Raw genomic sequence first — 14,665 nt, forward strand, 5'->3', positions numbered from 1 at the left:
GATAAAAGGTAGGGAGGAGGGACTTGGAGGAGGGGAGTTGGAAATGTGATAGGTGGAAAGACCTATCCACCTATCCACCTATCCACCTTTCCACCTATCACATTTCCAACTCCCCTCCTCCAAGTCCCTCCTCCCTACCTTTTATCTTCTCCTGCTGAACACTCTCTGCTCATTCCTGAAGAAGGGCCTGTGCCCGAAACGTCGAATCTCCTGTTCCCTGGATGCTGCCTGACCTGCTGTGCTGTTCCAGCAAGAAAGTTTCAACTTTGATCTCCAGCATCTGCAGACCTCACTTTCTCCACCCTTTTAACAACCATGACAAGCTGCCTAGCTTTGTGCTGGCACTAAACAGCAAAGCAAGAAACAAATACTTTGATCCTACATGTAGTGAATGAGGTGGAAATACACAAAGTGCAAGGCAGAGATGCTGTGAACATCCAAGTAGGTGTAAGCGAGTGACCCCAAGAGAGCAAATAAGGAGGCTTGAGATGCACCCTGCTCCAGTGCATGAGATGACTGCTAGTCATGCAGTGAAATACAACCAGGCCGAATTACAATGAAATGTGTCAGTGAGTTCTAACATGCTGTATTGAAGTGGAGAACCGTATTCTGAGTGCTTTGAAGATATGCCTTGATGATTGCTGAGGCTGGTGCATGTTCGATGCTAACTTCCATGAATGAAGGATGAGAACAGTCACAGCCCATGGACTGTGCCCTGAGAAGCTGGGGACTACTTGCCAAGATGGATGTCTGGAAGAGCAAGCAACAAACTGGATCTGTCAATTACAAACTCTGACTTTATTGTCAGCCATTATCATTCTCTCATTTTTCTCTGTTACATGGGATAATAGCCGACTGGATATAAATAAGATGATTATAGGTAATAACCAGGTGTAAATGTGCAAAAGGCTGCTTTCCACTCATTAGTGAGATTCTCATATCGCCATTCAAACCAGGGGTGGAAAATCGGACCCAATGCTGAGAATCTCATTTTATCAATCTTGCAATAATTTCCAATTGAGTCATCATTTGACTACATCATTCAGGGGCTGTGAAAATTCAGCCCCATGTCTCTGAAGCATTCGTCCAGGTATCTGAATTACTGGACCAGTAACATTTCATCGTGCTCCATTTCATGAACATGAATGCTGGAAATAATGCACTTAATGGGGCATTTCAGTCCTAATGTCGACTGCAGCACATGCTAGGATGTTTGAAAGTTATTTCACATCATCACATGGTGCAAAATAACAGTGACAGAAAAATTACTTAAAACTAATGTTTAAGTTGTAGGTATAAATATGTTTCTAATATAGAATTTGTGATGCTGTATACAGTCTAATTAGTTGCAATGCAGCATCCAGGATCTTCTTCTTATGTCATTATCTATTCACAATAACAGCTAGCTCAACTCTTGTGACCGTTCCCAGTCTGGTTGTGCCATTCTGCTGCATGCAGCTTTGCTGACTGCAGACACACTACCTGGCACACTGAGTTTGTGCGTCAGCATTCTACGTTAGAAATGAATGAAAAATCAATCTGTGTGACTGCAGTGCTAGCACTGTCCACTCTAACCTAGTTTCTACATTGTCTTCTATGTTGCTTCTTCAAGTGATGCCCTCTGTTTGAAATGGTGAGTTGGTTTGTATTTTATTTCCATGTTTCAGTTCTTTTTGAAAGATAGAAGTATAATACTGCAAAGGGGTTTCTGCAGGTCTGAGCACACTCCTGATTGCAGTGCTGAGTTGTTTTCTGATACTTTTAAAACGTGTTTATTACCAAACCCCAGTTGTTTTATACCAAAATTAAACAAAGGGAACAAATGGAATTTCAAATATTATATGACTATCCCAAACTAATTCTTGAAACAGGGAAGCATTTTACTTCTCTCTACAGCCTGAATGGCTTTCTCACTGTATTTAAGGCTGTACTTGATATGTTTTGTGGTCCCAGTAATAAATGGGTCGGTGTTACTAGAAAATGCTTATGTTACCAGAACTGGATTTGAATGTAATAAGAGTTAACATTCCAGTCTTAATTTTGTATCTCTCCATTTAAATTCCACTGTGGATTAACATAATTATCACTCTGTGTATTTGACTGCAGTGTGCTCAAGACAATTTGCAGCTGCTGAAATCTCTGCTCATTTATTCATTTGTCCAAATTCCTTTGGCTTTTCCTACAGTGAAGTGAATTTCTGCAGCCACAATGATGACTTCACTGCTGTTACTTGCTTTGCTGTCCGTCTGCTGGGCTGATTCTCAATTTAATCTGAACTCTACAGAGTCAAAATACTTCAGGACAGTCTACATTGCAGGTAAGACACATAACCAGGATAAGATAGGGAATATATTTCTAGCTTTGTTAATTAGTGTGAATGAATTGTTACATTACGGTAGTCCATTAATCTAGTGTAAATTTGCTTATAAGGTTAAAAGGAAAAGACATAAGTTTAATTTATTATGCATATGTTTGAATAGTATTTTGATATTCACGTCTTTCCATAGCTCCAGGACTATGGGCCAAGTACGAGAAAATGGGATTAGTGTCATCAAATGTTTGAGTGGGCTCAATGGGCTGAATGGCCTCCTGTGTTATAAAAATCTGAGTATATGTTGCCAATTAATGTATTCTAAAATGTGTATTAAGTACAATTTCATGAAGTTATTGAAACAGTTGGTCATTATTCTTTTCATATTTATATTCTGTAACTATTTTCACTCATGCCTGATAATTATTCCACTCATATAACAAACAGCAGGTACCAAGCAGAGCTCTCCCATCTCATTCTTCACTGACATATTCCCTGGCAAATCAATATAGCACTTCCCTTCCCCACAGCAGTCTCTCAATTTCTGGTAGTTGCTAACCTCTCTTACCAGCTGTTGTTTCTTTGCCTTCTGTGAATGTTTCCTGAATAATAGAATCTGTGGCCTTGAAATTACACACCTCTTGGAGCCAAAGAACATGTAGGACTTTCAGCAGAATGTTATACCAATTCGTGCTGTGTGTACCACTGCATTACCTATCTTAGAAGCATCTGAAAGTGTTTCATATCGAGAATGACTTGCTCTGAATTTCACTAACTGTTGTCTAATGGGCAGCAGGTGACTCATTTACACAAATGCTTTCATGCAAAATGATATGATAACAAGGTTGCATATGGTATTAGTTGAGAGATTAATATTGACATTTATTATGGGAATCACTTGTTTCACTTTGAATGATGTTCTCCAGTCATTGCCATTTACCTGAACCAGTGGAATCATGGCCTCACAAACGATGGTGCCTCAGGTACAAAGCAGTGCCATGAATCCTCATTTTATGTATTCCGGATTTGACTGCTCGTTTTGAAATTTCACCTTAATTGAAATTATAAAACCGAATACTAAGACACATCACCTTTGCAAAATGAACTCAAAGTCGAAAACCATCAATTTGTTGTTCATAGGAATCTGCAAACATTACATGGAAACCCATTGATAAACAAATACAGCAACCTTGTAAGAAACATTCCAAATAAATCTAAGTGGTTTTCAGCATCAACTGACAGGCTTGAGAAAACATTAGCAGTTACTGTTTAATAAATAGCAAGCAATGTTTCTATATTGCTTTTTTTTTGCTCTCTTTTTATTTAGCTTTCTTGACTTTGTTCCCTTTTTTTATCAGTCCTATTGAATTAAATTTCCTTATCTTGTGCCACCTATATTTTTCTGGTGGAAAAGCCATGATCCAGCATTTATACGGAGTCAAGAAAGGAGAAAGCAACTAGCTGCAGATTAATAAAATCAGAAATAAAAACAGAACATGCTGAAAATACTCACCAGATCAGACTACATCTGTGGAGCGTAAAACAGAGTTAACGTATTAGACTTAATGTCGGTGATGAGGATCTCTCCTGCTGAATGAAGATTTGGTGGTCCTTCATTTTGGGGAAAGTCAAAACATAAAGTACTACTCAGGCATGTAACTGGACATCAGCTAGCTTTCTCAGGATTAAGAACCCTGGGCAGGACTCCTGTTTACTGAGAAACTTTCTGTTGCCATTATAGCACCCATCTGAGGCTAAGGATCATGGCAGGATCCTAGTCCACAGGTAAGTCCTGGTGGGAGGGGAATCACCAGTTGACTGGTGACAACAGCAGGGATGGCGCGCAGTTGCCTCACTCCAGAATCCCATGATCAGGCACTGAGTGCATTTAAATGAGGCGGCCCTCACCGCAGCCCATAGGCAACCTCACAGAATTTGCTTGTCATGCTCCTTGCATGGCAAGATCCCATACCAGTGGATATCAGTGGAGGCAGGATGGGGTGCTTAATCATGTTCCTATGAATTGGCCATGGAAGAGTCTCAATTAGGGATAGGGCAGATATATAATCTACAGGCCTTCCTGGTGGAAGCGAGATAGTGGTGGAAGTGAGTACAACTTTCTCATTTAAGAAACATTTAATCAGATACATGTTTGGAATAGGCATAGAGGGATATGGACTAAACACAGGAAACGGGAACCAATTCAATTGTGAAAACTGGGTGGGGGTATGGACAAGTTGCGCCGAAGGGACTGCTTCCATGCTGTCGACCTCTATGAACCAAATTTAGTTGAAGACAAATTCACCCAACTTACCGTTCAATTAAATGCCCTCACCACAACAGTGTACTCTCCCAGAGGAGGGACAAGTAGTTCCCTCCAACATCTCAGGCCAGCAACCTTTTTATCAAAGCTGAAAGATTAACTCTGTTTTTCTCTCTACGGATGTAACCTGACTTAGTGAGTGTTTCCAACATTGCTTCTATTTCAGGTTTCCAGCAAGTGTAGTATTTTGCTTTTATATTAATAACATCAGACAAGGTGAAAAGCCATCCCCTGCATTGGTGGCATGATGGCTCAGTGGTTAGAACAGCTGCCTCACAACACCAGGGACACAGGTTCGATTCCAGCCTCAAGCGACTGTCTATGTGGATTTTGCACATTCGCCCTGTGTCTGTGTGGGTTTCCCCCCAAAGATGTGCAGGTTATGTGAATTGGCCATGCTAAATTGCCCATAGTGTCCAGGGATGTGCAGGCTAGGTGGATAAGCCATGGGAAAGATAGGGTTACAGCGATAAGGTGGGGTGTTAGTCTGGATTGGGCAATTGGTGTGAACTCAATGGGCTGGATGGTCTACTTCCACACTGTAGGGATTCTACGCACTTGCAGTATATCAAGATTTAAGTTACATTAACATTCTTGGTATCTAAAGATTTGCAGCTAACCGGAGCAACAGTGACCAGCCATTTCGAACTGTTTGAAAGGCAGCTGCAATCACATTCCAACATCTAAATAACCCAACCATTACAGCTAACATTACTAATGTCCTTCCCTTTCTTGCTATTGGCAGCTTTAAATCCTCCATGGGCAACATCTACAATATTTGACAGTTTGTAATTAATGATATATTGAAAGCAAGTACTAACTGCTATCAACTAGGTCAAGTCCTCCTGTGAGAAACAATAGAGAAGAAAAAAAACAGCTTTTATTTTATATTTGGCCTTTCAATAGTGCAAGGAGTTATTAATTCCACTTGTGTATCATTGCAAGCCACCGTCTATAAAGATACAATCATAAGGATTACACCCAGTCAACAACCAAATGGATCGCAGTCAGTTTACAATTCATTAACATTTCACATAACATTTTCATTTTGTGATTATTGTGTTTAATAGTAGTGAAGGGGGACTTCTGTTGGAACAAAATTTTCATGATTTCATGTGGCACAAATCTCCACTCAGATGACTCTTGTAATGCTCAAGAGAAGACAATTAGGGGCATATCCATGTGAAAAGTATCATAAAGCAACATACAAACAATGAACAAGAACCGAGAGTAGGCCATTCAGACCTCCAAGTCTGCTCTGTCATTTTGATTTTAATCTCAACTCAACATTCCTGCATATCCCCAATAGCATATCATTCCCTTAGCAATCAGCAATCTATCTGCCTCTAACTTAAGTTTATTGGGATCCTCAAATAACACTCTTGTTGTGTGTCTCTCACTGTGTCTCACACCTGTACACACACACCATGGGTGCTGGGGAAAAATAAGCTCTACCGCAGTTAGGCGGTAGTGTGGGGGTTTATTTAAAAAAAACACTCTTGTTGTTTGGATCTGTCTTGGGGCACTTTACTATATGTTGAATAACATATATAAAAATCTGCCACATGCTATAAAGCATTTTCAGGGATAGAAAAGCGAGCCATTCCATTTATGAAACACAGGGCAGGAAACCGTTGAAGAAGATAATTGAGAGAAGCAAAAGTCGGCTCTTGCAGGCCTTCAGTGTGTTTGCTTGTTCACATGGCGTGTGTGGTACAACATCATTCAAAAGCAATAAGACATAGCTGTCATTAAAAGTTACATGCAACAATCAGGGATGAAGGGCTTTTGCCGGAAACGTCGATTTTCCTGCTCCTCGGATGCTGCCTGAACTGCTGTGCTTTTCCAGCACCACTCTAATCTAGAATCTGGTTTCCAGCATCTGCAGTCCTTGTTTTTACCTAAGCCTATTGGTTTGTAGTTCTTACAACAAAACTGGTGTAATGATGGAATATCATCCTCAAACTTCAGGTAAAAAAAATCTTAAAAAGACATGTGCGACAATGGAATACACCTTCACAAGGACAATTAGGGATTGGTGATAATTGCTGACCTTGCCAGTGAAGCCTTCATCCAATGAACATCCATGAAAAGAAATTCCCTATTAAAATGTTATAAGTTCTCCTAAAATGTCTTTTGGTGCATCTTGGTTTTGAAATTCTCAGAATGTTATGCGATGTCGTCAGAATGATATATGAACTTACAAAATAATTTCTCCTGATGACTGCAAGTTTCCTTTCTGAATCCAAAATGTCATCTTCATTCCTTGCTGCAAGATAGTATCCAAACAATGTTACCATGCATCAACTATACACCAACTAATGCTAGCACATTAACATGCTCAGTGCAGAGCCCTGTATATGAGTGCACAGAAAAGAGGAGGCATGGTGACAATACAGCAGTAAGCATCTTTTTATTTATGCAATTTGAATTAAATGTTAAATTATGTATAAACTGAAGGTATAATATCATGGCACCTAGCAATGCTGTATGAACCACCTCATGCACAGCTCTAATTGTTACATTACACTGGAAGAGACAGATGTTATTCTTGGCTTTGAGTTCTGCTGCAGTGTTTCTCCAGACTGATACTGATGGGAATGATTCATATACTTCTGCAGATGGCTCCCCACTGATTGGTCTGTAATTACTCAGGGATCTGACACTCACCCAACTCTGGTACAAATAAAAATAGGAGACAAAGTGAACAGAGTATGGGTGTGACTGCATTGTGGGACATATTGTCTGTAACAATTTAATAATAAGTTATGTACAACAAAGAAACAGGGTGACTTTGTTTCAGTTGAACTTCACAAAGACATTTTGATCTTGACATTCACAATTTCTCGTCACAATTCCAGAAACAAATTCCAGAGAAATAGCATAAGTGGCTGAAATTGACTGTTACTATGGGAGACCAGCAGAAATGCTGTTGAATATTAGTACTTTTATGTTACAATGTGGCTAATGCATATTAGGGGTAAGACATCTATTTGTTGCATCCTCAATTATGCAAGAGATACTCCCAATTCAGTGGCTATTTTTCCATTTAAATCAAACCCTCCTAAATGATGAGTGTTCTTTGAAAGTCTAATTTATCTTTGAAATAATGGTCTATGCTTGAACTTACAGAAAACCTTTCATTAGGCGATGTCAAGGCACATGCAGCATATTTTGCAAACGTTGTTTGTACTATACAATTTAATGTAGTGTCCAATTTAATGTTGCTGAGAAACTGTGCCATAGTAGTTTACACATTGGCAGTGATGTTTATTAAATCACTCAACATGCATACAGCATTGCTATCTGCCTCAGTTCTTAGATATGATTTCTTTATCTGGATATTTTTATTTGGGCCTAAAACCTTTACTAAGTTGAGTGGTACTGGAAAAGCACAGCAAGTCAGGCAGCATCCGAGGAGCAGGAAGATTGACATTTCGGGAAAAAGCCCTTCATCAGGACTCCAGGGTGGAGAGATACATGGGAGGGGGGTGGGGCTGCGGAGAAGGTAGCAAAGACAACAGTAGGTGGATGGGGGTGGGAACGAAGGTGATAGATCAGAGAGGCGGGTGGGGGAAGGTAGCAAAGAGTACAATGGGAGGATGGGGGTGGGGATGAAGGTGATAGGTCAGAGAGGAGGGTGAAGCGGATAGGTGGGAAGGAAGATAGGCAAGTAGGACAGGTCATGGGGATGGTGCTGAGCTGGAAGGTTGGAACTGGGGGAAAGTTGGGGGAGGGGAAATGAGGAAACTGGTGAACTCCACATTGATGCCCTGGGGTTGAAATGTTCTGAGGCAGAAGATGAGGTGTTCTTCCTCCAGGCGTCGGGTGGTGAGGGAGTGGCGATAGAGGAGGCTCAGGACCTGCATGTCCTCGGCAGAGTGGGAGGGGGAGTTGAAATGTTGGGCCACAGGGCGGTGTGGTTGATTGGTGCGTGTGTCCCAGAGATGGCTCTGCTAGGAGGCGTCCAGTCTCCCCAATGTAGAGGAGAACGCAACGGGAGCAACGGATACAATAAATGACATTGGTGGAAGTGCAGGTGAAACTTTGATGGATGTGGAAGGCTCTTTTGGGGCCTTGGATGGAAGTGAGGGGGGAGGTGTGGACGCACGTTTTGAAATTCCGGTGGTGGCAGGGGAAGGTGCCAGTAGGGAAGGGTGGGTTGTTGGCAGGCTTTTTCCTGCTCCTCGAATGCTGCCTGACCGACTGTGCTTTTCCAGCACCACTCTAATCTAGACTCTGATTTCCAGCATCTGCAGTCCTCACTTTTGCCTACCTTTATTAAGTAGTCCACAGAAATTAGCAAACAAAGCTCTCACCTCCATGGTTCCATCACACCATTCTTGATCAGCTTCGTAATGGGAAAATGGATTTCCTTGACATTTCTCATTCCATTGCACTAACATTCACAGAGGTTGGGCAAAAAATCTTATTAATGTGTTATTTTTTAAAAGGTTTTTCTTTTTCTCATTTCTTCCTGAGACATTGGGTGGAATTTCATTGCTCCCATCAAGGGGTCATCGAGAGTAGGCTGGGAAGATGTAGAAACAGGGCATTGGTTTGGTGAGTTGATGAGACCAATCTTACTGAAGGTGAGTGCAAGTGACTAAGCACTACCTGTCTGGCAGGAGCAGGTAGCCAATTTGCATGTGTAAATAGCCATTGTGGACAGATTTAGGTTAGCACTGGGATCGTTGTGATAGCAGACAACCCCACACTGGGCCCACAACCCAGCAGGGGTCTGGGGCAGTGGGTTAGTGGCTGGTTGAGGGGTTGGCAAAGTTTTTTTGTTTACCTACCCATCAGAGCTACAGGGAACAATAGGTGTTAGCTGTGGCTGCAGGCCATCCTATGGAGCTGTTTGCCTTCCCCACGGTGACCTGACAACTGTAGCCAATATTTAAAGTAACAAAACATCTCCAGCAGGCACCTCAGCAGAAACCATGCAGAACTATGCATGGTTTCACCCCCCGTCACCAACTGCCCAAGCACATAGTGACAGTACCAGGTCTGCTGTTGCATTCAATGCCTTTTTCAAACTGTAGGTGCACCAGTTGGTTTGCCTCTGGAAGTTGCCAATGGACCTTAATAGGATGGTAGATGTGGAGGGAGATCTCCAGGAAGCTCACATCAGTGAATGAACTGCTAACCAGTGCAAAGCTAGGAGTAGCGCCAACCAGTGATTCTTTTTAGTTGTGTTAAGATTTCACCTATTGAGTTACAATGACATATAGTTCTCAAAAACATTGGTAATCTAGTCATTCCTATAATGCAGTGAACAAACATTATCTGTCAGTGTTGGACTGTGAAAGCTTTAAAATTACAAAAGGCACCACCGTTAAAGAAGTTCTACTAATGCCTGATGCCCACTTTTGCAGACATCCCTTCGAGGTCATTGCAGCAACCTAGGGCAGGAACATTGACTGATTTTTTTACCCATCTATGTCCAGGATTGAAGAACAATGTGAGTCACCAATTGGGAGAAAGTGAGCACTGTAGATGCTGGAGAGCCAGAGTCAGAAATTGTGGTGCTGGAAAAGAACCAGCTGGAGAACTTATGCCCGAAACATCGATTCTTCCACTCCTCGGATGCTGCCTAACCCACTGTGCTTTTCCAGCGCCACACTTTATGACTCTGAATTACCAAGTGGTCAATTAATACAGCGCAAAGCAGAATTTCATCCTGGAGTCTTCAACAACAACAACCTGTATTTGTTAAGCATCTTTAATGTAATAAAACATCCTAAGCTATTTACCAGTAACATTATAAAACAAAATATGAAACAAAGTCACACAAGGAAACGTTAAAGCAGATCTTTTGCTGAGAAAGAAAAAATTAAAAGAATGTCTTTAAAGGAGAAAAGTAAAGTAGAGAGATTTCAGGAGCGGTTCCTGAATACAGGAGCCAGCCAACTAAAGGCAAGATACATAACGAAGCCAGAATTCGAGTAGCACACGGATGGTTGTAGGACTGGGGAAGATTAGACCATAAGACCATAAGACCATAAGACATAGGAGTGGAAGTAAGGCCATTCGGCCCATCAAGTCCACTCCGCCATTCAATCATGGCTGATGCGCATTTCAGCTCCACTTACCAGCGTTCTCCCCGTAGCCCTTAATTCCTCGAGACAACAAGAATCTATCAATCTCGGCCTTGAAGACATTTAGCGTCCCGGCTTCCACTGCACTCCGTGGCAATGAATTCCACAGGCCCACCACTCTCTGGCTGAAGAAATGCCTCCGCATTTCTGTTCTGAAATGACCCCCTCTAATTCTAAGGCTGTGTCCACGGGTCCTAGTCTCCTCGTTTAACTGAAACAATTTCCTAGCATCCACCTTTTCCAAGCCATGTATTATTTTGTACGTCTCTATTAAGTCTCCCCTTAATCTTCTAAACTCCAACGAATACAATCCCAGTATCCTCAGCCGTTCCTCATATGTTAGACCTGTCATTCCAGGGATCATCCGTGTGAATCTCCGCTGGACACGTTCCAGTGCCAGTATGTCCTTCCTGAGGTGTGGGGACCAAAACTGGACACAGTACTCCAAATGGGGCCTAACCAGAGCTTTATAAAGTCTTAGTAGTACATCTCTGCTTTTATATTCCAACCCTCTTGAGATAAGAGACAACATTGCATTCGCTTTCTTAATCACGGACTCAACCTGCATGTTTACCTTTAGAGAATCCTGGACTAGCACTCCCAGATCCCTTTGTGCTTTGGCTTTATTAATTTTCTCACCATTTAGAAAGTAGTCTATGCTTTTATTCTTTTTGCCAAAGTGCAAGACCTCGCACTTGCTCACGTTAAATTCCATCAGCCATTAGAGATAGAGAAGGGCCTAACCTTAGTGGAACCAAAAATAAGGATGTAAATTTTAAAACTGAGGTGTTCATTAAATGGGAACCAGCGTTGGACAGTGAGCAGGATTTGTTGCAGGTTGAGTTACGGTGAGAGATTGGCCAGGATTATGTGTCTCGTCCAGAGTTCACAAAGGTCTAATTGAAGGATTCAGTAAAAGATTTTGCTGAAACAGGGAGATACTCAGATGATGTTGTGAGACATGGCAGTCTCATTAAGTAGTTGAGTGTTTAGAAGGGAATCAAGTTCCAACTCTAGGGTCAAAAGTGAAAGCTAACCCTGCTGTGGTGGTGGCTAATGCAGCTGCGGGCCTGCATTTTACCAGAGGCAGTAATTACCAAGTCACTGGCCAGGATCTTCATCCAACTGAAGAAGACAACTTTTCCCTCCGCAGCTGCTGGCCAAACCAGAGAGCAACAGCTCATTTGCCAGAAAGGTTTCACTGCATGTGACAGCTGCAAATGAAGCTGATTGATGAAGATGGGGATGCCACAATGCTATGGCACACAATGAAAAGTGAGAGATTTTCTTGAGGAGGCTGAGATCGTGTAACCAGGCTGCTGCAATCGTGTGTGGGGCGGGGTGGGAATAATCATTTCTCCTCTGATGTTGGGATGGCCATTGCCACGAGATTGGAGAATTTACCTGGTGATGTTGTCAAATGGCAGCACCATCCTGACCAACATTGATGAAAATGCCAGAGGAGAAGGCAATTTCTTTGATTTAGACAAATAATTGGGTCAGTGACCATAATTCTATTAGTTTAAAAATAGTGATGAAAAACGATAGGCATGCTCTAAAAGCTAAAATTATAAATTAGAGGAAGGCCAATTTTGATGGTATTAGGCAAGAACTTTCAAAAATTGATCGGGGGCAGATATTTGTAGGTAAAGGGACAGCTAGGAAGTGGGAAGCCTTCAAAAGTGAGATAACCAGAGTCCAGAGACAGTATACTCCTGTTATGGCGAAAGGCAAGGCTGGTAGGTGTGGGAAATGCTGGGTTAATAGAGAAATTGAGGTTTTGAATCAGAATAAGAAGGAATCATATGCCAAGTATAATCAGCAGAGATCGAGTAAATCCCTACAAAAGTATAACGGCAGTAGGAGTATACTTGAGAGGGAAATCAGGAGGGAAAAAAGGGACATGAGATAGCTTTGGCAAATAGAGTTAAGGAGAGTCCAAAGGGGTTTGACAAATACATTAAGGATAAAAGGGAAAGGATAGGTTCCCTTAAAGATCAAGAGAAAGTGAGGACTGCAGATGCTGGAGATCAGAGTCGAAAGTGTGGTACTGCAGCATCCAAGGAGGAGGAGAATCGATGTTTTGGGCGTAAGCCCTGCTTTGCTTTTCCTCTCCTGTTTCTTGGATGCTGCCTGACCTGTTGTGCTTTTCCCTCCTGTTTCTCGGATGCTGCCTGACCTAGTGCTTTTCCAGCACCACACTTTTGCCCCTTAAAGATCAGCAAGGCCACCTATGTGTGGAACTGCAAGAGATGAAGGAGATACTAAACAACAACTTTACAACAGTGTTTACTGTGGAGAAGGATATGGAAGATATAGAACATGGGAAAATAAATAGCAATATCTTGAAATGTGTCCATATTACAGAGGTGAAGGTGCCTGATGGCTTGAAATGTGTAAAAATGAATAAATCTCTGGTACCTGATCAGGTGTACTTGAGAACTCTGTGGGAAGCTAGGGAAGTGATTGCTGGGCCCCTTGCTGAGATACTTTGATCATTGAAAGCCACAAGTGAGCTCAGAAAGACTGGAGGTTGGTTAACGTGGTGCCATTATTTTAAAAAGGTGGTAAGGAAAAGCCAGGGAACTTTAGACCGGTGAGCATGATGTCAGTGGTGGGCAAGTTGTTGGAGGGAATCCTGAGTGATAGGGTTTACATGTGTTTGGAAAGGCAAAGACTGATTAGGGATAGTCACAAGCTTTGTGTGTAGGAAATTGTTTCTCACTAACTTAACTGAGTTTTTGAAGAAGTAACAAAGAGGATTGATGAGTGCAAAGCAGTGGACATGATCTATATAGACTTCAATAAGGCGTTCGACAAGGTTTCTCATGGGAGACTGGTTAGCAAGGTTAGATCACATAAAATACAGGGAAAACTAGCCATTTGGATATAGAACTGGCTCGATGGTAGAAGACAAAGGGTGGTGGTGGAGAGTTGCTTTTCAGACTGGAGACCTATGACCAGTGAAGTGCATGCAATTCTGATTTCCTTCCTGTGGGAAGAATGTTGAGAAACTTGAAAAGGTGCAGAAAAGATTTACAAGGATGTTGCCAGGATTGGAGGGTTTGTGCTATTGGGAGAGGCTGAATAGGCTGGGGCTGTTTTCAGATTGGAGGCCTATGACCAGTGGTGTGCCACAAGAAGCAGTGCTGGGTCCACTGCTTTTGATCGTTTATATAAATTATTTGGATGTGAACATAGGAGGTATGGTTAGTAAGTTTGCAGATGACACCAAAATAGGAGATATATTGGACAGTGGAGAAGGTTACCTCAGATTACAACTGGATCTGACCAGATGAGCCAATGGGCCGAGAAGAGGCGGATGGAGTTTATTGTAGATAAATGTGAGATGCTGCATTTTGGAATGGCAAATCAGGGTATGGCTTACACACTTAATGGTAAGATCCTGGGGAGTATAGTTGAACAAAGAGACCTTGGAGTGTAGATTCATAGTTCCTTGAAAGTGGTGTTGAGGGTAGATAGGATAGTGAAGAGGGTGTTTGGTCATAGCATTGAATATAGGAGTTGGGAGATCATGTTACAGCTGTACAGAACATTGATTAGGCCACGTTTGGAATACTGCATGCAATTCTAGTCTCCTCTCCTGTATGAAGGATGTTGAGAAACCTGAAAAGGTCAGAAAAGTTTTACAAAGACGCTGCCAGGGTTGGAGGGTTTGAGCTATAGGGAGAGGCAGAATAGGCTGGGGCTATTTTCCATGGAACATTGGAGGTTGAGGGGTGACCTTATAGGTTTATAAAATCATAAGGGGCATGGATAGGCTAAATTGACAAGGTTTTTTCCCCGAGGTGGGGGAGTCCAAAACTAGTGACCATAGGTTTCAGGGGAAAGATTTAAAAGGGACCCAAGAGGCAACATTTTCACATAGAAGGTGGTGTGTGCATTGAATGAGCTGCCAGAGGAAGTGGT

At 42.0% G+C, this 14,665-nt stretch overlaps 1 protein-coding gene across 7 annotated transcripts in view; it reads left to right on the forward strand.

The window, feature by feature from the left end:
- Window positions 1-14,665, forward strand: part of LOC122559186 (hyaluronan and proteoglycan link protein 1-like) — a 286,292-nt gene that overhangs the window by 214,554 nt on the left and 57,073 nt on the right. For 6 of the 7 annotated variants that reach the window (XM_087999686.1, XM_043708575.2, XM_043708586.2 and 3 more), the window contains one exon: window positions 2,186-2,317. In XM_087999686.1, coding sequence (XP_087855812.1) covers window positions 2,209-2,317 — 109 coding nt within the window. In that variant the 5' untranslated portion in view covers window positions 2,186-2,208. Of the gene's footprint in view, window positions 1-1,534; window positions 1,634-2,185; window positions 2,318-14,665 lie in introns of those variants that run through there. The other variant, XM_043708568.2, reaches the window with a different exon arrangement.

The sequence above is a fragment of the Chiloscyllium plagiosum genome, unplaced genomic scaffold (assembly GCF_037043375.1).
Source record: "Chiloscyllium plagiosum isolate Xiang-an unplaced genomic scaffold, Cpla_swu_hap1 HiC_scaffold_2, whole genome shotgun sequence".
NCBI classification, from domain to species: domain Eukaryota; kingdom Metazoa; phylum Chordata; class Chondrichthyes; order Orectolobiformes; family Hemiscylliidae; genus Chiloscyllium; species Chiloscyllium plagiosum.